The 25,460-nt window shown below is 36.8% G+C and overlaps 1 protein-coding gene across 2 annotated transcripts in view; it reads left to right on the plus strand.

Moving 5' to 3' along the window:
- The window catches only part of GRM5 (glutamate metabotropic receptor 5), a 558,863-nt gene that overhangs the window by 456,005 nt on the left and 77,398 nt on the right, over positions 1–25,460 (plus strand). For both annotated transcript variants that reach the window (XM_082749014.1, XM_082749013.1), the window contains 3 exons: positions 2,253–2,499; positions 15,609–15,777; positions 21,366–21,492. In XM_082749014.1, the coding sequence (XP_082605140.1) occupies positions 2,253–2,499; positions 15,609–15,777; positions 21,366–21,492 (543 nt within the window). The remainder of the gene's footprint in view (positions 1–2,252; positions 2,500–15,608; positions 15,778–21,365; positions 21,493–25,460) is intronic.

A 25,460-nucleotide genomic window follows, 5' to 3' on the forward strand; every position in this document is an offset into this window, starting at 1 on the left:
GAAAGTTTGATCAGAAGAGTGTCATGATCTGATCTACATTTTAAGGAGAGAGTTCTGGCTGTTGTGTTGAAAAGTGACTAGAGTAGGGGAGGATAGGCAAAAGTAAAAAAGAGACCAGTCAAAGACTGTTCCCTGTAATCCAGACAGGAGATGATGTTTCTTAAATCTGATAGAAGTAGATTGGTGTGAAGTACTTTAATTCTACATAGATTTTAAAGATAGATCAAATAAAAGTTGAGAAGGTATGAAGGAAAGAGGAGCAAAAAGTGACCCTGAACTATTTGACTTAGTACCTAGAGTACAGAGTTTCTTCCATTGGCAGGAGGGGAAATGTGGAAGTATGAAAACCGCCTGTGTAGAGAGGGAATTTTAAGAATAGTGAGAAGTAGCCTGGGTCCAATGTCTAGTTCTTTTATGAAAACAGGATTCCCCATCTAAAACTTGTATCAGGATGAGCCATGCTGTTTAACCTGTTTCTCTGCTCAGGGAAATAAAATATCAGCATTTGGGCCAGCAAAGAAGAGGGCATAATATGCTTCTACAGTTTGAAAAGTTATGAAGAACCATGCTACTTTAAAAAATTCCTTTTTTCTCTCTCTTACAAAAACTTTTCCCCAAATGACAAGGTCTGTGTTTATCTCAAGTGTTCCTTTCACCTTTTTACCATGTTTTTACATGTCTCAATCTTTCCCATTCTTTGCTCACCAGGTCTTGCAGTAGATTCTGCCTCCTAGACCCTAGTGCTCATAACCATGGCCTTCCCCTAGGCCAGGCCACCTTCAGCTATCATGCAGATCATGGCTCTCCTCTTTATGGGTCTTTCTGGCTCCACTCCCACAGCCCTTTCGATCTTTCTCCACACCATAGTCAGACTGGTCTTCCTGAAATAGAAATCTAATCATGCCCCTTGCTAGTTAAAACTTCAAAGGATCCCAAGGATTTGATGATAAAATGCAGCAATTTTAATGTAGTTTAAGTAGTCCTTCCCTCCTCTGCTCCTTTAGCTCGCCTCATTCTTGCATCTCCCATGTCATGCTCTGGTCATGCCATCCTTCCTAAAGTTTCCCAAACACAGTATGCTCTATCTCATCTATGAACCTTCAAGCAAACTCTTCCCTCCACTCTTCACTCAACCGATACTCAGCCATAATAGCTAGCGTCAGTGAGCTTCTGGGTCTAGTGAGCTCTGGTTCTCCCCTGACTCAGTCCTCCTCTGCACTTATCAAACCACACTGCAATGGCCCACTTAGATGCTCCTGTGCCGTCTAGGCTCTAGGGCAAGAATTAGATTTATCTTGGTCAACATTATGTCCCTCACTCCAGCACATTCTGAGCAGTCAGAAGTCATAGGCACTCATTCCATCCTTAGTGACTCAGTAAGCCAGACCAAATGGTAGTTCTTTAATGAAACTTTCCCAAGAGCCCTCCGTTGGAAGGGGCCTCTCCCTCTTTGGGCCTCCATAGATTTTACCTCCACATGTGTTACAGATTGCTCACCTTTAACCTTTCCCTGGAGTTAAATAATTTATCTCTATTATTGAACAACTTTCTTCTTAAGTGCAGAATTCATACCCGCTTCATCTTTTTGTTCCTAAGTCATCAACCACACAGCTTTTCCTTAAGGTCAGCCTCCAATAATTAATTAATTAATGGAGTATAAATGTTAGATTATATTTTAGAATTTCCAAATAGGCTAGTTTATGGAGAGCATATGCTTTGAGGTTGGAAGTGGTGCATGATAAATCCAAACAGGGAAGTTGAGGCAAGGTGGTAGAAAATCACGTTTGCTAAGCTAGAACTTAATAATTTGGGAACTGGAGATTTGTTGTGGATTTCTAAACCAAAGAAATATGTTATCATTGTTGAGTACTAAGGAGATTAATCTGTCCTTAGGATAAATTTTCTGGTACAGAAATACAGTGTTCATCTGCATCTATCTCCAGAGATTGGTAATAGAGGAAGTAAACCTTGTTACTGTTGGGAATTCAGGTCATTTTTCAAGGTTTTCGGGGGAGAGAAACCTGGAAATAGAAGACAATTAGTAAGCACACTATGCTGGCACCTGTATCTTTCCATTTAGTCTGGTTCTAACTGTGATAAATTATTCCTGTGAATTCTCCAATTATTCAGAATCCATGGAGAGAGCTAGAGTAGAATTAAATCTCATAGTTAATCCATAATGTTTCTTTTTTTTTATTTGTTTTTTGTTTTCGTTTTTGTTTTTGTTTTTTTCATAATTTGTTTCTTAACAGGTTCTCTGACTCTGAGAACACATCACGTTCAGGATTCCAAAATGGGATTTGTGATCAATGCTATCTATTCCATGGCCTATGGACTCCACAACATGCAGATGTCCCTCTGCCCAGGCTATGCGGGCCTCTGTGATGCAATGAAGCCAATCGATGGACGGAAACTTTTGGATTCCCTGATGAAAACCAATTTTACTGGGGTTTCTGGAGATATGATCCTCTTTGATGAGAATGGAGACTCTCCAGGAAGGTACTGTTACTATTTTCCTTTAGACAATAGCATGGGAACAGTCATCCGTTGATCCTGACATGCCTGTTTCTCTCCTCTGTGGTTATCTAGTCTTACTGGTCATCTTTGGCCAACTCCGACATCACAAAAGGATTAAAGATTGAGAAGGGGAGACCCATTTTCTGTGATCAGGTATACATATTGATGCTGACTTCCGAAACAGGCTCTTGGAATCATCCTATTTCAGAGACCCACCCTTAGAGACAGGAACCTTATGTTATGGTAGAAACTCAAAAATCAGCTCTGTGGTTTCTCTGTACATGTTTTCCATGTTATTCCCTGTACTCTGATCTCTTCATGGGCCATAGATCTATTCTGAAACAGAAAAATTCTATTTCTGGTAATTCAGAAACCTGGCTGAGGTGCTATTACGTTGTTTGCCATACCTATAGTAAGTTATACGTCATTTTATTTTATTATCTTTTAGCTAGAGGACTTTCTCCTTTCTCGAGAACTAAATTGCCTTTTACTCTGAAATTCACCTTTCGTTATTTATAGAGGAGCCTGAGAAATATGAACTTACTCATTATTACAGATCAGCCTCCAGGGAAGTCATTAGGTAACTAGAACTTACCAGAATTCACATCTATCTCATATTCTAAATTTTTAAGTGACTCTACACATGAGACTTTAATCCATGACAGATATTGTCACTGAAATGATATTCTGAGCTGTAGCAGGGCTGGCTCTTCATGCTGCCTTACGTCGGCACAATCAGGGTCCTGTGGTCTCCCACTATAAAAATCACAAGTATTCTTCCAGCAACAGTTTATGCTTGACATGTATGCTTGGAGAGGGTGTCTTTTCACTCTGTTTGCAGCAGACCCTGCCAAGAGAAGGTTTCGCGACTCCCTCCATGACTCACACCCCACGTGCTCACCCGCGTACCAGCCACCTTGGTTCTAGCTGGTTTCCGTACTACTGAGGTGAGCTGGAGCTGGTCCCTGGGGCAGCTGTTACCATGTCACAAGCTGAACTGCTAAGTGACAGCAAGTTCCAAGTCATGCAGCCAAGAGGAAATCTATATATTTTCTCTCTTCTAGAGACTTGAAGAATATTGCTCCAAGCAGGTTCTCTGCCAAGATAAGCTGACTTTTCATATATAGTTTTCTTCTTTTTGGCTGTTTAGTATACCCATGGGGAACAGGGAATACAAGCATTTCATCAGAGCCACAGAAAATTTCACATTTGTCATAAGGCTTCATAGGGTAGGTCAACCAAAGAGCTCAATCTGTAGGCTCAAGTCAAGGCCTAGTCCATTATATACACATGGATTTATTATTCCTGTGAGCATACCTAAGGAACTGACATCAGCTTGGGACTTGCTCATAAACTTTGATGACTACAGCTCCAAATATTCAAAGAGTTTTCATGTTATGCACCCAAGCCAGTTCCGTAAAACCAGATAGTGAAGAAATGTCTCACCTCTATTCCAATGGGAAACCTTAATGGATCAGACAGAACACCACTGTCTCACTCATAATCCTCCAAATATGCTGTAATGGGGTGCACTTAGGACTTTGGTTCTTAACCTTCTTTAGAACATGAAGCTCTGTAAGACTCAGATGAAATTTATAGATATTCTCTAAAGGACAATAGGCATAAAATTTTGCAAACAATTTCTAAGAATTCAAAATTGTTCAGAGAACTTACACATATTTCAAAGGCTGGGTGTTACAGTTACCCATTAATAAATAATCTTAATTGGCCTCTGAGGACATGAACCAGACTCCGGAAGGTGGTTTGCAGCTTTTTATTCTTACAATTAATCCAGTTCTATTTACAAAATAACTAAACTAATATTTATTGAACATGTGTTCTGAGCCAAACACTTAGCTAAGTCCTCTACCTTTTAATCCTATGATGTAATGTTACAATTCTCTTTTCCAGCTGAAGCCCCACAAACTGAGGCTTACAAAGATTAAGTGACTTCCTCAAAGATACAGTCTGGTACATGATAACCCAAGCTTCTAATTCAGTCTCCAGGACTTCACTCCTAACCTTATACACCAGCCTGCCAATTAATCGACCAGACCAAAACTAAAAAGCCACTGTCTTTTGAGAAATATATTGGTAGACATTCTATTGTTATTTCTGTGGAGTAAAATTTACCATTCTGCTTGGCCAAAGACATTCCAAACTGGGCAATGAACCAGAGACTCCTGGGGTGACTGGGGAGTCCCCTAAAATGCCAGAGGCAAAGGAGGAAGGTCTTAAACAGAGGAGAAACTTGCTCTCACAGACTGTTAGACAGAGTTCCTTTTTACCACTGTCCTTAAACCTCACATGGAATCAGACCACCATCAGTCCACACTCTTTAGGAAAACCCCTGGGGTCAGGTGTGTTTCAGAATTGAGCGTTTTTCCATTTAGAAAAGGAAACACAATCCTCTAATGCCACCAGCATGCTGTGGAACAGCACTCTTTAATCAACTTATTAATATCTCTGTAGTAAAACATACGAATAGTCACCCCAAGTATGATAAATAGGCAATGGAGAGCCTCATTACAGGGCGGGTCAAGTTCTCCCACCAGAGAAGTTCAGATTGGGTCATGTTTTGCTGCCAAGTGAGGCATAAACATATAATCTTCAGAGCTCTAAGGATTTCAGAATTACAGATAAGAAATATGGACCTTGACTATTTACCACCAATGGTATAGACCACAGGTCAGCCAACTGTGGTCTGCAGGCCAAATGGAGTCTGCTATCTGTTTTCATAAATCAGGTTTAATTGGAGCACAGTCACACCCACATATTTAGAGCCTGTCTCTGGCTGCTTTCACATGACAGGGGAAGTGCTGAGGAGTTTCAAACAAGACCATCTCACAAAGCCTCAAAATATTGACTGTCCCTTCACAGCAAAAGATTTCTGACCCTCTTAGAGAGAATCCACTGCCTGGTACTGACCATAACTGGGCAGGGCAACATCAGACTAAGTACAACTAACAATTGAAAGCAAGAATTTTAACTTTATATTGTGGGATTAATAAATATGGGAATGTAAACTATTTGGCAACACGACATAAAGAAAGGGAGTCTAAAATTCTACAATGGCAAGTTTTGTATAATTTACATTAAGTGACAAAACGTTAACTTGAAGTAGAAGAAGATAAAGAATGTATGTTTAATCCCTTAACAAGAGAAATAGCTAAAAAGCCAATAGAATAATTTTAAAGAATTGGTTAATCCAAGAGGCAAGAAAAGAGGAATGCGTGGACAGAGCAGATGTGACAAGTAGAATGTAAGGCTAGAACTCCAGAAATTTGAAGATACTGAGCTGGTTTGCATGAAGGTTCTTAATGTGTGGTTCTGCCCACAGAAGGATCACAGAGATTACTTTTTTTTTTTTAATTTCTTAACTTTCCTTGGGACAAAACTGGAGTCTCAGAGAAAGGAAGAATTGCACCCACTCTCATGTAGTCAATTAATAACAGAACAAGGACAGTAGCAATTCCCAGGCACAATCATTAAATTCAAATGAGGAGGATGTAACTAAATTTTCTTTTTTTTTTTTTTTTACCATTTTCTTTATGTTACACATGAAATGGTTCTATGGAAAAGGATTTCATTATTAGTTACCATTAAAGGACTTGGTCAAAGTCACCTTGTGCTTTCTCTTTAATCTCCAATAATCCAACCCCAAAGACACAGATCTTTATAATTGTTTTGTTGCGTGGACTGGTGCTTGAAGTGTCTATTTTCTTGACCAACAGACAATTTATCACACATTTAAGAATCACACTTTAAAACACACACACACACACACACACACACACACACACACACACATACTCCTAAGCATTAGAATTATAGACTGAGAGGATTTTAAGAGCTATATAAATCTAAATTTCTGCATAGCCCCTTCCCCCTCGTGAGGTTGTCATTCCCATGACAATCTTGCTTCAGCCCCCTGGGATAAAAATAAAACAAAACAAAACAAAAACTCACTATCTTCTGAGGAAGGAAGTCTATTCTAATTTTCAGAGAGTTTAACCACTTAGAAAGTTCTTTAGTTCTGCTAAACTGAAACCTGCCTGCCTCTAGTTTCCATTTAGTGCTTTAATAGGACCTTTTTTTTTTCTTTTGGGTTAAAACAGATTTTATCTATTTTATTTTGGTTTTGAATGCTATATAAAATTCATTTTTTAAAAATTTTAGTATATTTTGACTATGAACTGTGGCCAGTTAAGGGAGATACAAGGAGAGGCAAAGAGAAAGGAGAAAGAAAGCAGAGATATTACAGAAGACAGGTCACACATATTTCACAGTGTTGAGAAGGAAGTTTCAGGAGCAGAAAGATGCAGGAAACAAGGAGGCTCAGTGAAAGAGAGCAAGAGAGCAAGACAGTGAGAAAAAAATAACAGGATACAACTACAGGGAGCCATTATGTGTTTTAATTTTTACTTAAAATCTAAGAGTATTTTTCAACACTCAGTTTCTCTCACTTATGATGGAGAATAAAATCTATATCCCATCTCTGCAAATTGAACAAATTCATACCAATTGACAAGGGAGAAATCTTTTAAGATTTTTTATTTATTTATTTATTTATTTATTTGTCAGAGAGAGAGCGAGCGAGAGCGAGCACAGGCAGACAGAGTGGAAGGCAGAGTCAGAGGGAGAAGCAGGCTCCCTGCGGAGCAAGGAGCCCGATGTGGGACTCAATCCCAGGACGCTGGGATCATGACCTGAGCCGAAGGCAGCTGCTTAACCAACTGAGCCACCCAGGCGTCCCGAGAAATCTTTTAATGGGGAATTGTTTTTACCTGTTTCTTTTTCTAATGTAAGGCAACCAGAGATTTTTACAGCAGTGTTATAATTTCACTGACAGAATGACTAGTGATACTATCTCTGTATTTCTCTTGTAGACAAGAGATAATTACCAGAGATCTAAAGGCTAATTCCCTGAGGAGGATTCATTACCTCTTACACAGTTAAAACACGTTGACAGGTTTGAACCAAAATTAAGGTTTAACTTTTCTTGAAATCCCTTCCTGTCAAATATAACATTTTCCACTCTATACAGTTTTCATATTTATTTTGCAAAAATTAGATCTCTCCACATTTTACCATTTCTCCTACATAAAACAGAGTTCTGCAATCAAGGAGCAATGAAAGTTGATTCCTCACTTTGTCAGATAGATATAGAGCAGTCTAATGGAGAAGACATTGGACTTGAAGTCTAAAGGCTGAGTTTCTCTTTGCTCTGTCACTTGCACACTCCACAATATGGTACCATTCAATGACCTCACCAAGCTTCGGTTCCATTACCTGTAAAATTCAGAGTATGAATAGGCCTTGCGAGAGTTAAAGATAGGTAGGAGTGGCATGAGGGCTTCTTTGGCGTGAGCAGTAAAACTCGCACAGCCCTTCAAATCAGCAGCGGCAAAGAAATTATTGCTGACACCAATAATTCTTTCTTTTTCCCAGCCTAGAATGTTCAAAGCTTTTATTTGCTCACAGAGTCTTTATTGGCTCACACAGAGTACTTTTGAAAGTCTCAGGAGCCCATATATTTGAAGTAGTCAGTGACATATATATGTTTCTTTTTTAGCCTTAGTGTTCTATTTTTTAATAACTCATTGTATGCATAGTAGCCATTGGAAAGTGGGATAAAGTGGGAAGGTTTAGGACTCAGTTATGTATCCTGTAGACTGTATTTTGGGTTTAGAAGTGAACTTGAGATATCTACTTAAAATTGTTACTTACTGCAAATAAAACATTTTAGGATGATCCTTAAGCTACTGAAGAGCTAACACAATTTAAGAATGAATTAACGTTCTGAAAAAGACACTACTGTAAAATATTGTGATTGGGAGTAAAAACAGAATGATATCATTTTATAGTGTAGATCCAAAAAGACTACATTGGATTTTTTCTTAACATTTCCTTACTGAGCATTGGTCTGAATATGGTAATCTAGTCACTGGAACCCAAAAGCTAGAAAGTTTTCCATCCGTGTCAATTTCCAGAGAGCCAACTATGCTGAGCATGGAAAGACAGAGGGGGCATTTATCAAAGCCCGTCTGTCAATCCAATAAATCCTAGGAGGTAAAAGCATAGATTTCCACATGAAGACATTGTGTACCTAAGACATACCCATATTTATGTCTACAGGAGCTGATAGTGATGGTAATGCCGAACCACTGTCCTGGAAATTATCTCAAAAATGCTTCTCTGGAAATGTTCTTGCACACAAGAAATATCTTACAAATAAGAGCATTAATTTTTCCTCTTTACATCTCTATCCCCATACTCAAAATGAGAACAATAGCTAATAAAGGCTGAGAACTCACAAGGTATTAGTATCTTCCAGTATTTTTACATTGCATGAGGACTTTAGAAACTATTTTCAGACTTATTTTATTTTATTTTATTCCAGCTAATTAACATACAGTGTTATATTAGTTTCAGGTGTACAGTATAGTAACAAAAATTCCATACATCATCCAGTGCTCATCACAACAGGTGCACTCCTTAATCCCCATCACCTAAATCACCCACCCCCAACCCATGTCTCCTCTAGTAACCATCAGTTTGTTCTCTATAACTATTTCTTGATTTATATCTCCCTCTCTCCCTTTTCTCCCTTTGCTAGTTGTTTTATTTCTTAAATTCTACATTTGAGTAAAATCATGTGGTATTTGTCTTTCACTGACTGATTTACTACACTTAGCATTATACTCTCTATCTCCATCCATATCATTGTAAATGGCCAGATTTTATTCTTTTTCACAGTTGAATAATATTCCAGTGTGTGTATGTGTCATATATATATGTATGTATATATACATATACATGACATATACATACATATATATACATACATACACACACACACATTAAACATTAAACATTAAACTTTATCTATTTACCAATCAATATAATCAATAGACATTTGGGCTGCTTCTATATCTGCAATATCCATTACGGTAAATAATGCTGCTACAGACATAAGGGTGCATGTAGTCCTTTTAATTAGTGTTTTTTGTTTTTTGTTTCCTTTGGATAAATACTCAGTAGTGTGATTGCTGCATCTTAGGAAGCTTCTGTTTTTACCTTTCGAGGAGCCACCATACTGTTTTCCAGTGTGGCTGCAGCAGTTCACATTCCCACCAATAGTGCACAAGAGCTCCCCTTTCTCCACACCCTTGCCAACACCTGTTGTTTTTTGCGTTGTTGATTTTAGCCACTCTGACAGGTGTGACGTGATATTGCATTGTAGTTTTGATTTGCATTTCCCTGATGGTAAGTGATGATGAACATCTTTCCGTGTGTCTGTTAGCTGTCTAACTGTGTTCTTTGGAGAAATGTCTTTTCATGTCTTTTGCCACTTTTTCATTGGAGTATTTGTTTACTGGGTGTTGACTTTTATAAGTTCTTTATATATTTTAGATGCCAGTCCTTCATAAGATATGTCACTTGCAGATATCTTCTCCCATTCCAAAGGTTGCCTTTTGGTTTTGTTGATAGTTCCCTTCACTGTGCAGAAGATTTTCATTTTGATGAAGTCCCAACAGTTTGCTTTTGCTTTTGTTTCCCTTGCCTCAGGAGATGTATGTAGAAGAATGTTGCTATGGCTGATGTCAGAGAAATTACTTCCTGTCCCCTCTTCAAGGATTTTTATGGTTTCGGGTCTCATGTTTAGGTCTTTAATCCACTTTGAGTTTATTTTTTTGAATGGTAAAAGAAAGTGGTTCTGTTTCATTCTTTGGCATATTGCTGTCCGGTTTTCCCAGCACTACTTGCTGAAGAGAATGTCTTTTCTCCATTGGATATTCTTTCCTGGTTTTATGAAGATTAATTGACCATATAGTTGTGGATTTATTTCTGGGTTTTCTATTCTATTATGTTAATCTCTGTGTCTATTTTTATGCTACTACCATACTGTCTTGGTCAATACAGCTTTTTCATATAACTTAAAGTCCAAAATTTTGATACATCCAACTTTGCTTTGCTTTTCCAAGGTTGCTTTGGCTGTTTTGGGTCTTTTGTGGTTCATATAAATTTTAGCATCGTTTGTTCTAGCTATGTGGAAAATGCTGTTAGTATTTTGATAGGGATTGCATTAAAGTATACATTGCTTTCAGTAGTATAGACATTTTAAACGTATTTTTTCTTCCAACCCATGAGTTGGAAATATTTTTCCATTTCCATTTTTCCATGGAAATTGAAAGTTTTTCCATTTCTTTGTGTCCTCTTCAATTTCTGTCATCAGTGTTTTATACTTTTCAGAGTATAGGTCTTTAAATTCTTTGTTAGGTTTATTCCTAGGTATCTTATGTTGGTGCCATTGTAAATGGGATTGTTTTCTTAATTTCTCTTTCTGCTGCTTCCTTATTGGCATATAGATATGCAGCAGATTTCTGTACATTGATTTTGCATCCTATGACTCTACTGAATTTGCTTATCAGTTCTCGCTGTTTCTTGGTGGAATGTTTTGGGTTTTCTTTATGTAGTATGATGTCATTTGCAAATAGTAAAAGTTTTACTTCCATCTCACCGATTTGGATGCCTTGTTGTTGTTGTTGTTGTTGTTGTTGTTGTTGTTGTTTTATTGTTGTCTGATTGCTGTAGCTAGGACTTCCAGTATTATGCTGAACAAAAGTCATGTGGGGTACTTGGCTGGCTCAGTTGGTAAAACATGTGGCTCTTAATCTTGGGACCATAAGTTTGAGTTCCATGTTGGGTGTAAGAGATTGGTTAGAAAATTTTTTTTTTAATTTTTAGATAAAGATCTTATTTATTTATGTACTTATTTATTATTTAAAGAGCACGCTAGCATGTGTGGAAGGGAGGGGTCAGGTGAGGTAGATGGGGGTGGGAGAGAACCTCCCCAAGACTTGCCTGTACTCAGAGCTGATTGCAGGCCTCCATCCTGCTGCCAGATCATGACCTGAGCTGAAACCAAGAGTCAGATGCTCAACTAACTAAGCCATCAAGGTAACACAAATAAAATTCTTTTTAAAGTGTGGAAATCCTTGTCTTGTTCCTAATCTTAGGGGGAAAATTGTCAGTTTTTCCCCATTAAGGATGATGTTAGCTATTGAATTTTCATATATGGTCTTTATCATGTTGAGGTATGTTCCCTCCAAAGCTACTTTGCTGAGAGTTTTTATCATAAATGGATGTTGTACTTTGACAAAAGCCTTTTCAGCATCTATTGAAATGATTATATGGTTTTTATCCTTTCTCTTACTGATGTGATATATCACATTGATTGATTTGGGACTATTGAACCAATTCTGCAATCCAGAATTATCCCATTTGATCATGGTGAATGATTTTTTTTAATATATTGTTGAATCTGGTTTTCTAGTGTTTTGTTGAGAATTTTTACATCTATGTGCATCAGGGATATTGACCTGTACTTCTCTTTTTTAGTGGTTTCTTTATCTGGTTTTGGTATTAGAGTAATGCTAGCCTCATAGAATGAATTTGGAAGTTTTCCTTCTAATTCTGTTTTGTTAGAATAGTTTGAGAAGAATAGGTATTAAGTCTTCTTGAAGTGTTTGGTAGCATTTTTCAATGAAGCCATCTGGTCCTGCTTTTCTTTGTTGGGACTTTTTGGGATTTCTGATTCACTTTTTCTGTTGGTTATTGATCTGTTCAAATTTTGTATTTCTTCCTGCTTCAGTTTTGGTAGCTTATATGTTTCTAGAAATTTACCCATTTCTTCTAGGTTGTCCATTTTATTGGCATATAGTTTTCTTAATATGCCCTTAAAATTATTTACATTTTTGTGTGTTGGTTTTTATTTCTCCTCTCTCACTTATGAATTTATTTATTTGAATCCTTTCTCTTTTTTTCCTTGATAAATTCAGGTAGAGGTTTATCAATTTTATTGATTGTTTTCAAAAAACCAGGTCCTGCTTTCATTGATTTGTTCTTTGTTGTTGTTGTTGTTGTTGATTTCTTTTTTGTAGTTGTTTTTTGTGGGTTTTGTTTTGTTTTTTTTTTAGTTTCCATATCATTTATTTATGCTCTAATCTTTATTATTTCCTTTCTTCTGCTGGTTTTAGGGGTTTTTTTTGTTGTTGTTGTTCTTTTTCTAGTTCCTTTCAGTGTAAGGATGTTTATTTGAGGCTTTCCTGGCTTGTTGAGGGAGGCCTATATCGCTATTCCCTCTTAGAACTGCTTCCACTGCATCCCAAAGGCTTTAGACTATTGTGTTTTCATTTTCATTTGTTTTCATATTTTTTTTATCCTTTCTCTTATGTCCTAAAAATGAACCGTTCATTTTCTAGTAGCATGTTATTTAACCTCCATGTATTTATAGTCTTTCCAGGCTTTTTGTTATAATTATCTTCTGGTTTCATAGTGTTGTGGTCAGAAAAGATGCATGGTATGACTGATTTTCCTGAATTTGTTAAGGTTTGTTTTGTGGGCTAATATGTGATCTATTCTGGAGAATGTTCCTGGTGCACTTAAAAAGAATTTGTATTCTGCTGTTTTAGGATGGAAGGTTCTGAATACATCTGTTAAATCCATCTGTTCCAGTGTGTCATATAAAACTATTGTTTCCTTGTTGATTTTCTGTTTAGATGATCTGTCCATTGATGCAAGTGTGGTGTTAAAGTCCCCTAGTATTATTGTATTATTATAGATTAGCTCCTTTATATTTGTTATTAACTGTTTTATGTATTTGGGTGCTCCTATGTTGGATGTACATTTATTATTATATGTCCCCTTCTTTGTCCTTTTTTCAGTCTGTGTTTTAAAGTCTATTTTGTCAGAGATAAGTATTGGCTATTCCAGCTTTCCTTTGACATCAATTTGCATAATAAATGTTTCTCCATCCCCTCACTTTCAATCTTCAGGTGTCTTTAGCTCTAAAAGGAATCCCTTGTAGGCAGAATATAGATGGGTCTTGTTTTTTATCCATTCTGTCACCTTATGTCTTTTGATTTGAGCATTTACTCCATTTACATTAAAGTAGTTATTGACAGATATGGACTTATTTTATTATTTGTTTTGTGGTTGTTTCTGAAAATTTTCCTTTTTCTTTTCTTTCTTTTATGTTTTGCTGATTTTCTTTAGAGATATATTTGGATTTCTTTCCTTTTATTCTTTGCATATTTATTAGTGGTTTTTGACATATGGTCACCATTAGGTTTGCATATATCCTTTTCTGCATATACTAGTCTATATCAAGTCAATGGTCCATTTAAGATTGAATCCATTTTTAGATAGATATATGTTATTATATTTTATATCCTTTTATTTTGTGAGTTCCTTGACTGATTTTTATGGGAATATTAATTTTTACTGCTTTCGTGTTTCCATTATACTTTCAGTGTTAGCTGTGTTTTCCACTTAAACACTCCCCTTTAATATAAAGAAAGGGGAACTCTCTTACACTGGTGGTGGAAATGCAAGTTGGTAGCCACTTTGGAAAACAGTGTGGAAATTCCTCAAAAAAATAAAAAATAGAGCTGCCCTATGACCCAGCAATTGCCCTACTGGATATTTACTCCAAAGATATAGATGTAGTGAAAAGAAGGGCCATCTGTATTCCAATGTTTATAGCAGCAATGGCCACAGTCACCAAACTGTGAAAAGAACCAAGATACCCTTCAATAGATGAATGAATAAAGATGTGGTCCATATATACAATGGAATATTACTCAGCCATCAGAAAGGATGAATACCCAAATTTACATCAACATGAATGGGACTGGAAGAGATTATGCTGAGCGAAATAAGTCAAGCAGAAAAAGTCAATTATCAAATTATCAAAAAACTCCTGCATTGGGAGATATGGTATGAGCTGGGGTTTTGTCCAGTCTTCTTGAGGAAGTGGCCTGTCATGCTGGAATTTAGGCAAGACTGGGAAGGACTGACTGAAACATGGGTCAGAGTTTCTTAAGAAAGTTAGGTAATGAGTGGTCCGTGTTGGGCTGGATACCACAGGTAGCTCTGTGTTTATGCTGAAGGGCAGTGCAGGGAAATGGCACTTCCCATTTCCTTCATTCTTGTGAATGGTGCTTCTTTAGGACATGCTCCAAGATGAGCAGATAATCTCACCACTCTGTGCCCTAAGAACTCTTCAGCTATCTGATTCCATGCTGCATGTCTGCAAGTTATTTACCTGCCTCTTCTACAAGAGTAGCCCCAATATCTTTCAGGTTCTCCTGGGCCCAAGCCCACTGACCTTTAGAATGTTAGGCTTTAAGCCCCACCCTCTGCAAGAACTCATGAAATTCAGGCCTTCTTACCCTCCAAGTCAATTGGTATGGGGATTTGTTTTCCTCATGCAGTCCCCTGTGTGTTAGTCTGTCTCTCACCCTTCTCTGCAACAGTGACTGCCTCCGCACCACAGCAGCCATAACCTCTTTCTCCCAAACTGAGTCTCCATGCTTCCTACCTTTTATCTTTAGTTATGGAGTTTCTTCTGCCAGTCTTAAGATTTATTTCTAGGGTATTGAAGATGATTTGATAGTTATCTAATTGTACTTGAGGGGCAAGACAAGTCTAGGATCCTCCTTCTGCTGTCATCTTCCAACCTCATAAATTCCTTTTAGACTTACTGTAAACCTCATTCCTGAAAGTATCTTTTATATAATAAGTTTAGCCATTGATAAAAGGAAAAGTAAGATCAGCCCCTATCCAGATTATATCCACATTCCCTAAAGCTGAAGACAAGATTAGAGGTTTACCAAATTTCTTACTTGGTTAGTGAAGGAAAATTTTGTCATTTTATTTGAGTGGAGATTAAAAAAAAAAAAAACAAAACTTTCTACCTTTTTTAGAAGCCTAACAGTAGTACTTGTTTAAACTTCTTGAAGTTATTTCAAAACTGTCTTTCATCCTGCTGAGGTCAAGTCACCTTCTCACATGGGATTATCTTCTATTTCAGGTATAAGCTTGATGGTAAAAAGGAAAAAAAAGGTCTCTTAAGAGAAAGTGAAGCAAACAGGCTTTTTTGTTATTCTCAGCTTAGTATCATGGAAAATTCCAGTGTCACTAATATGACAGTAGATACATTTTTGGGGAATGAAATCTATTGCTTTTTCATCACTGAAAACTTATATCATTAGCTAAATTATCATTATATTCTTGTTCCTAAGGTATGAAATAATGAATTTCAAGGAAATGGGAAAAGATTATTTTGATTACATCAATGTTGGAAGCTGGGACAATGGAGAACTAAAAATGGATGATGATGAAGTATGGTCCAAGAAAAACAACATCATCAGATCCGTGTGCAGTGAACCATGTGAGAAAGGCCAGATAAAGGTAAAATAGAGTCTTTTTTAAAATTTTTTTCATAAATTCAAACGTGTTCATTATCATTGGTTATTTCTCTTAAAAAAAGATTTATTTATTTGAGAGAGAATGCGTGGGTGTGTGTGCATGCTGTGGAGGGAGGTTGGAAGAGCAGAGGGAGAGGAAGAGGGAAAAAATCCCAAGAAGACTTTGCACTGAGCGTGGAGCCTGACACAGGGTTCAATCTCACAACCTGAGATCATGACCTGAGCAGAAACAAGGAGTTGGACACTCAACCAACTGGGCCACCCAGGTGCCCCATTACTGGCTATTTCTAAAACATTTAGATATTTGCTTTTTTACATTATAAGCTTACATTTACATTATAATGTCAGAAATTGTGTTTTGTGGGGTTTGGGGGGGGTGTTTTTGTTTTGTTTTGTTTACTTTTCTCTCATTAATTCCTTTTGATAGTATGACCCACAATAATCTTAATAGTCAGACTGATTGAACCAGTTGTTGAGTCATGCTTCTCCACACCCTTTATACTCATGTAAGCCTTTTAAAGACATGTTTCCTGGGGATAAATAGTTCACAGTTGGAAACCACATTAATTTCAAATTAACTTAACAAATGTTTATCAAACTCCTGCTAATGTAATAGTTTATATCAATGGGGCAAAAATAAGTAACACACATTCACTGCCAGAAGATTTATAGTCTAGCTGAGGAAAAATGGGCACAAATAAGCAACATCATATAAAATGCAATGACTTCATTAAGCAAGGGAAAAAAACATGTATATAAGTTCATATAAAAGAAAGGAAAAGGTTTATTCTGAGTAAAATATCAGACCATGAAGAACTGATACTATCTCAGGGAGAGATGTGGGAAAATGATCACTTATGTAGAAGGAACAGTAATAGGAAAAATATAGAAGTAGTCTATTGAAGACTGTTCTGGAATAACTGAACAATCTAGGGTACATTGCTTTAAATAGTCATTATTAAAGAGAAAGTCAAAATGATAGATTGAACCCATATTTGTGGAGAGTTTTGAATGTCATACTAAGCAGGTTGAACTTAATTTTTATTAACCAGGATTCAGAGTAATCATCATAAAGATGTTGGGATAAGCTGGACTATAGTTGGTGGGAGGTATGAGTAGCTATGAAACATGAATAGAGAAAGTAAGGACACTGTGATAATGGTGACAAGAAGCTTGGATTATGGAGGGAGCAGTGAGAATGGAGAGTGAGCAGGGGAGATATTTTAGAGAAATATTATATAGACAGGTATACTCAGTCAGCCCTGGTTACCAATTGGATATAGTGTTGGAGAAGAAAATGAAATCTATGAAAATCAATCACCATTTCAATCTTAGTAACTAGAAAGTGTCATTTTCAAGCATAGAAAAATGGGAATGGTTTTAGAGAAGAATAATGGGCTAGTTTAGCAGCCTGTTGATCTTGAGATATCTAGCCAATGATAGAAAACACTGGCCTACAACAATGAGAAGGCTGAAGATACAGATTTAAAAGTTACCTGATTAGAGCTGTAGTTGAAGCTGTTCAAGTAAATCGGTCACTGACCCTGAAAGAGAAAATAAAAGTAGACCAAGAATAGATCTTGATGATCTGCTTTGAAAGCATAAAGCAAGAAAAAAAGGTAGAGTGAAAGACAACAAGGCCACGGAGAGACAGAACGAGAGAGCACACTATCATGTTAAGTGGTGATCAGTGGAAGAGAGAGGTCAAGGAAGACAAGAACTGAGGGAAAGACAGGAAAATTGGAGTTAGCCCTTCATCTGGAGCCTTCTGAAAATAGAACTTGGATCTTAAACAAGATAAAAGGGCAACTGAGCAGCAAGAAGAATCAGGTAAGGGGCAGTCCTGGTAGTTTGAGGGCATTGAAAAGTTACTTTTAGACTGAGTAAGTTCTGGCCACAGTTACAGGAAATAAAAAGTCAGAAAAGAAAGAATGAAGATATAATAAAAATAGAAAGAAGTTTAGTTATTTGGGTATAATACCTAGGGGAAGAAAAATGATACCACAATTATTTACTTATCAAATACTTATTGAAATATTACAGTACAACATTTCAGGCAGTGTATACACCTAGAGAAGTTGGACTTATTCTTTTCAGTCAATCTCGGGTTTACCCTGTTTGGAACATTTGAGGTGTTCATTCATCAATGATTACAAATGAAACTGAAGTAATTCAGTATTGATTGTAAGATCTTTAAGAGGTGGTTCTGAAGATTTGATAAGCATAAAACCAGAAAGAAGAAAGAGAAGATAAATAAAGATAAATATAAATTTATTAGTATCTGCTAAATGGCACAGTAGCTTATAGAATAGCTAAAAATTTCTGTATGTTTTGTTATGGTACAAAACAAGTGTTAGTGAACCACAATTCATGTGCCAAATTCAGTCTGCTGCCTGGTTATATAATTAAGTTTTGTTGAGGGGCGCCTGAGTGGCTCAGTTGGTTAAATGTCTGACTCTTGATTTCAGCTCAGGTCTGATCTCAGGGGTCCTGGCATCAAGCCCACATTGGACGCCGTGCTCAGTGGGGAGTCTGCTTGAGATTCTCTCTCTCCCTTTGTCTCTCCCTCAACTCATGTGCCCATGTTCTCTCTCTGTGTCTCTCTCAAATAAAGAAATAAATCTTTTTAAAAATAAAGTTTTATTGAAGTACACCATGCTCATTTCTTTATCTATTGTCTATGCCTGCATTCATGCTATAATGAATAGAGTTAAAGAGTTGAATTCCAATAGAGACTATCTGGCCCACAAAGCCAAAAGTATTTACTATCTGGTCTCTTGCAGAAAAAGTTTGCCTACCTTTAATATTCAGTGATGGTCTGCATCTTGCCCAGTCATCTTGCAATTACACTCTGTATGTGAAATTCTTTTTCGACTCACTCAGAATATTGATTGTTTGTAATTTCCATTTCCTCCTGCGGAAAGATAAGCCTGTGTAAATTATCACCAGGACATTATTTGTTTTGACTTTTCACAACAAGACAGCTTGAACATATAACTTCAAAATGCTGAAGGGCTGATTTGGGAGATATTTTAATATATACTTTTCTACCCCGTTCTATGGGGAATAACTTACATGATGGAAGAATTTGACTCCCTAGTATCATATTTTTAATACTAGTTAATCCATGATGCTTATTTAGTCTTTTTAATCCCAAATTTTATTTTCCTAACCATATATCATTTTTCACTAAATATACAATTGACAACATTTTCTTAATATGGTTTAAGGGTGTCATTGAGCAAATTCATTAAAGATGTCAACATCTCATGCTATTGTTCATATTTGTTAACTTAGTGTTGATGGAAGTATACTTGGTCTGGCAAAGGTTCAAATGTGTTACGTATGGTTATTCATAAAGGAAGCATCACTACTTCCACAGTCTTCAAAAGAATGGGAATCACTATGTAACAGAATTATCACTACCTCTTATACTCAAAATCAGTGTGAAACAGTATATATATCAAGTGAAAAAAAATCAATTCTGAATGATCAGAAACAGACATACATAGCTGTCACCAGAATTTAAAAAAAAAAAACTGTAATATTGGAATTACTTGGAAAAGGAAATGACATTATTTTGGTTTAAAAAAAAAAAAAGAACCTGAAAAAAAAATCCTGAAATTTACACACTAGTGCAAACTAAAGCATGGAAGTGAGCATATTTTTAGAAAGAAAAGTGCAACCGCTTTTCTATGCCCTGTCTTGCTAAGAAAGAGAATTCTTCAATATTTCAAATTCTTGTTTGCATTACAAAGCTAGTAATTGTCCAATAATAGTTTTACCAAGTGTGGTTGAAATTACCTTAAAATCAAATTTATTTCTCTATGTATATATTTATATGCATATTACAAATAAAACAGCTAACATTTTTAGAGTGTCCTACAGTTTACAAATCACTGTGCTATTTTATTTAATCCTCAGGAAAGCCTATACAGATAGATATTATTTTAAAAGCATTGGTCTTGGGATCAGCTGGGGGACTGTTCAAAGCTGCACAACTATTTATTTAGTGGCTACAAGAAAGACTAGAACCATAGCACCTCTTGATTCTCAAGGCCAGGACTCTCTACTACATCTTTCAAAATATCATGAACCCTGTCTATATTGTTTTTAAGTTTTATTTTAATTCCAGGTAGTTATACGTACAATGTTATATTAGTTTCAGGTATGCAGTATATGATCCCATGCTTCCAAACATCACCTGTTCATTGTAAGCTCTCTATACCTCAGTTTTCTCCCTTAAAAAAAAAGAACAAAATAAAACCAGCCACCTTAAACAGAGCCCCTGTAATGTTTTATTGAGATAACTGCATGCGGCATGCAGAAAACAGTCAAAAGTAGTAGTATTGTGAAGAATACTTAGATAGATTAAGCAGGTCTAATTAGTGATTCTGCCTCACTTAGCTGGTTATTTTAAAGAAAGGACGATTCAGACCCTTTCATCATCATTCTCTCCTTGTGTGCTTGCAGTGTCAAGAGCCAACAAAAGGGATAGAAAATATAAAGAAAGAGGTGCCATTTCTACCAATGTGAAATAAAATTTAATTCTGAAAAAAAAAAAAAAAAAGAAAGAGGTGCCAGATTCCAACGGTTTCTGGCTATCAGTATCCAGACATGGTTACTGTCAGTAATAGAGTCAGCATGGAGGACAAGGAATCTACGGTATAATCATCGCTGTGTCTGGTTATTGCTGGTGATTAATCACAGTTTTAATTATTTATAGGAATGTTTAATGAATGCTGTCTCTACTCCACAGAGGCTATGCATGCACCAGTGGTGGAAAAAAACAAAAGACATCCATTTCTAAAGAATAACATCTGGGACTCCTTCAACTGCTAAATTATTTCAATTATTTCCCATTGCCTTAAAAAAACCTAATGGATGAAGGGTATATAATAGCCTCAAAGAACTTATCCACTGTCATCCCAAGCAAATCAAAGCTACTAGAGTAGGAAAGAATGAGCTGTGAGTTACTGACCCAGATTTTGAGTAGAAACAGACCAAGAGACAAACTCCAGGAAAAAAAAAATCATGTTCTACCTCTTAATTCAGTAGAAATTCTTAATTATTTTTTAATCAATATGGGTAGATTTCTGAACTGTAGCAGGTATATGATGTTTTTTGCTAACAATTATTCAACTACTGGAGGGAAGTCAAGATAAATTCACAGAGTAAAATTTCTTAATTTCGGGTAAAGATGGACACAGACTCTGGGGAAAATTCAGTTACACACATAAATATGTAAATGACTGTATTTATATATGAGCATAAACACAGGCACTTAATTAAATATAGATATCTAAAGCTAAGTATCCAATGACTTGCATTTAATTTAATTCCAGACCCTATCACCAACTAATTTTATGATGTGGACTGATCACTTAAACTCAGCTTCCGTTTCTGTGATTATAAAATGAGAATATTAATACTTATCCTGTCTATCTGATACCATTTGAAATAATTTATGTGAAAGCCATTTCTGTTTTGCAAAGCAGCATATTTGAATAACAGATTGCTGGATTTTTCTCTCTACAAAAAAATAATCAAAATTTTAAATATTTACCTTAGGTGATCCGGAAGGGGGAAGTCAGCTGTTGTTGGACCTGTACACCCTGTAAAGAAAATGAGTATGTCTTTGATGAGTACACCTGCAAGGCGTGCCAGCTGGGGTCGTGGCCCACTGATGACCTTACAGGTATATGTATCACAATGTCAGCTTGGGTACATACCTCAAAATCAACTGCAAAAGGACAAAGACATGGGTGGATGGGGTCACAACTCCAAGTATTTCTCATCTTGGTTGTCTTGTTCATGTGACGAAGAATTCCCTTAGGGACAGAAGCCTTCCCAAGCTTGGGCTAATCATAAAAACATCTCAGGAAGAGATTGGTCAATATTCCCACCTTCACCCCGAAAGTAGCTCAGAATTCCTAGGTTTTCTACTGGACTTTTTCACCCCATTCTCCAGATATTCCCAGAAGATCCTAAGCAGGGCCCCAGTTAACCATCATTTGAAGTAGAGTGGGAGAGCTGTTAGCCAGGAAAAGACTAAAATATGTTATGACATATCCAAGAGCAAAAATGTAGCATGGACTTGGGTGGAAGTTGGTCTAAAACTTTGATACTCTTCATATTTTTCCTTAGTCCAAACCAGGAAGCTCTAACCAATGAGTTGTTGAATAATGTTAGCACAAGGTAAAACTCATCTCTGCTTGGTTTTTTGTTTGTTTGTTTGTTTGTTTGTTTTTGCTATTATTGTTTGTCTTGTCTGTTTGGCTTTTGTGTTGTTTTGGTTTGGGTTCTTTTTTTCTCCCGAACATGTAAAGGGATACGTCATTGTGTTATCAAGATTATATTTCATAGTTATTTCTAATTTTTACAGTACAAAAACAGAATATAATACCCTTCATCTTTTCTTCCAATTTATTCCGTAAACATTTGTTAAATGCATATGTTAATGCCTATTTGCCTACCATTAAAATAAATATAAAGAAATAAAGATGCAACATCTATCTTAAAGAAGTTAAAAAGGGGGTGCCTGGGTGGCTCAGTCATTTAAGCAGCTGACTTGATTTTGGCTCACGATCTTAGGCTCCTTGGACTGAACCCTACATTGGGTTCCATGCTCAGTGGAGAATCTGCCCCCCCAAATAAATAAGTAAATCTTTTTTAAAAAGAAGTTAATAAGGGAGGCAAAAAGGTAAAAATATTATTACAATTACAATAAAAGGGAAGATTTGTGGACATGGACTATGAGGAAAGGACCTATATAATTTGGTTTTCAAGAAAAATAAGAGAAAAAACACTCCAGGCAGGGGACCCATCAAGTGGGATGTCAGGTCATGTAGTGGTTTTACAATTAACGTAGATCTCCTAGAGGCTGGGAGACTATAAAAATCAGTGTTAAACTCCATCCCTCACAGGGTGAGAGATTAACCGGGGTAGTCATATTAGCAATTCCAAAAGCCTGGTTCTACAAATCCTATGATCCTGGACCTTTCAAGATCAGTTCACATTAATGACTTTGCTTCAGTGACTGGTATTTATATGGAAGACCTCCTTTAAAAAATAAATGAATAAAACATCCGAGTGCCTTCTAATAGTACTTGAGTCCTGTTTTCATCACCAGACCATGAGCTTTCTGATAGTCATACATTCTGGTATTCCCAGAGCCAACTCAGCACTGAACACAAGCCTTCAATAGACTTAGTTGAATGGATGAGTTACAGCATACACACACACACAAACTGTGTTTAATATTAAATAAAGGAACAATAATTTTAAAAATAAAAGCATTAGGGAAGAAATCATTTAAATTTGCAGTTCTTCTTTGAAGAAGTGAAAATTAGTTGAGGCCTAAATGAGAAATAGAAATAGCTAGCTAAGCATGGTGAGAAGGGCATTTCTGACTGAGAGAAAAGCATAGTCTGTGTATGAGTAACCAAAAGGGAAAATCAGAAAGGTGGCAGGAACTAGATCATATATAACCTTCTACAACAGATTTAGGATTTGAGTGTTTGGTATGAAGTGTAATGAGAAGCCATTGCAGGGAGTGTAATAGGAAAAAAAAAAAAAAACCAACATGATTGGATGTATATTTTCAAAAATATAATTCTGGTAGCTGTCCAAGAGAATAATTTAGAGAGGGATGGAATGTGGGAGAAAGGGATATAGGTTGGGTGGCTACTGCAGGCAGGGGTTCTTGGTGTCCTGGACTAAATAGCACATTGGAAGGTTGGAGATATGCTTTTGAAGTAAAATCAACAGGACATACGAGTGAACTGGCTGCAGTAGATATTATGTAAAGGTACCAAATTTTCTGCCTTGAAGACTGAAGAAATAAATGCATTCTTTGATAAAGATCAATAGTTTGGTTTGTCTTAGATCAGTTTGACATGTCTTTGAGATTTTCAGGTATGGATTAATTAATTTAACAAGCTCCTTAGTTTGAGCCAGAAAATGTAATAGGAGCTGGAAAAACAAAATATAGTCAAAGCTTCCAAGAAACTTAAAATCTAGTGGGGGAAAGCATATAAACAGTAACAACACAGTATACTTGTGCTGCAGGTAGATGAGGAAGGAACAAAGTACTATGGAAATATGAAGGAAGGCATACTTAACATGGAGAATTGGAGGAAGAGAGATCTTGATGATAAGATCTTGGGGCACCTGGATGGCTCAGGTCTTGATCCCAGGGTCCTGGGATCGAGCCCTGCATCAGGCTCTCTGCTCAGCAGGGAGATTTAAAAAAAAAAAAAAAAAAAAGTATAATCTTGAGGCATAATCTTCAACTCACTTTTTTTTAAAAAGTGGAGAGGTTCATATTGGAAGGTGTGTGCAACATTAAGGCTTTAAATGGCACCACCATTCTCTTGGGTGCCCTAACCAAAATGAAGTGCACCATCTTAGACTCTTCTTTATGCTTGGCCACCCATATCCACTCACTTGTCAAGCCTGGCTATTTGAATTTCTAAATATTCTTATTCCCTCCCCTCCTCTCCATTTGTACAACTCTTCCCTTGACCAGGTTCTCATCATTTCACATCTGAGCATTGCAGTAATTTCCCAGTATACTTCCCTATTCCCAAATGTATGCCACAAAACTCTACAAAAGTCTACTTTTCATGTTGCTGCTGGATAATGTATCCAAAATACAGAATTGTCCTTTTACTTCATTGTTCAAGACTTAGCAGTTTCCGTATCTCTACTGGATACATTCTAAGGTTTTCAACGTGGCATACAAAATTCCCTCTCATCTCCACCCTCCTATAACCTTTCTAGTTCCAGTCACTACCACTTGGCAACTCTCATTTTACCTCCTAGCATCAAGGACTGTTTATAATACGTTATCTATACACAATACCATTTTATTCCTCTATGTCCATGCCTGTGTTATCTTCTCCTCTTGGAAGGCACTTACTCCTCTTTACTTGAGTAACTCTGACTCAATCCTTTCTTACGCCATTCAAATGTAACCTTCTCTCTGAAATCTTTGTTGATGTACTTAGACTGAGAAGTCCCCTATACTGTATTTCTAAAGCAAATTCTTCTTCCCTCTTTAGGTCAGTATTCAAACTGGATTTTAATGGCCTTTATCTTTATCTTCCTCTCCTACTGAATCATTAGTTGTCCAAGGATGTGAATCTCAATCATATTTGCATTCCCAGCATCTGACATGATGCCTAGCACAGGGGAGAAACTCAGTCAATGTATGTCAACCAGCAGGAAGATTGTGGGGAGTGTAACAAATGAAGATGAAAGTACATATTAGGGCCATCCAGTGACAACAGGCTTTAACTAAAGAGTTTGGACTTTATCCTGTAATCAGTGTAGGGCCAGTAGAGGTTTTCAAGCAGAATGAGAGGCTTTTCCTCCCGCTGCATGCATAGATGTGAGTGCATGTGTATGTGGGAGTAGGGGAAGAGAAGGTGGGAGCAATAACTGCCAAACTTGGAAAGGTTTCTGCATTGATATCATGTGAAGTTTAACCTTTAATTGAGATCTACGGCATTTTTCCAAGTAGCCTATAGGTGTTTGCGACTCTGTCTCACTGACTCTGAATCAAAGTAGCAGATCCCTTGGGGCTGCTCTCTAGCCAGAAAACTGCTCTGATGACTTCAGCTCTTCCAAAGCCACTACAGAGATGCCTGGAGAATATTTTAA

The sequence above is a fragment of the Mustela nivalis genome, assembly GCF_964662115.1.
Source record: "Mustela nivalis genome assembly, chromosome: 9".
Taxonomy (NCBI): domain Eukaryota; kingdom Metazoa; phylum Chordata; class Mammalia; order Carnivora; family Mustelidae; genus Mustela; species Mustela nivalis.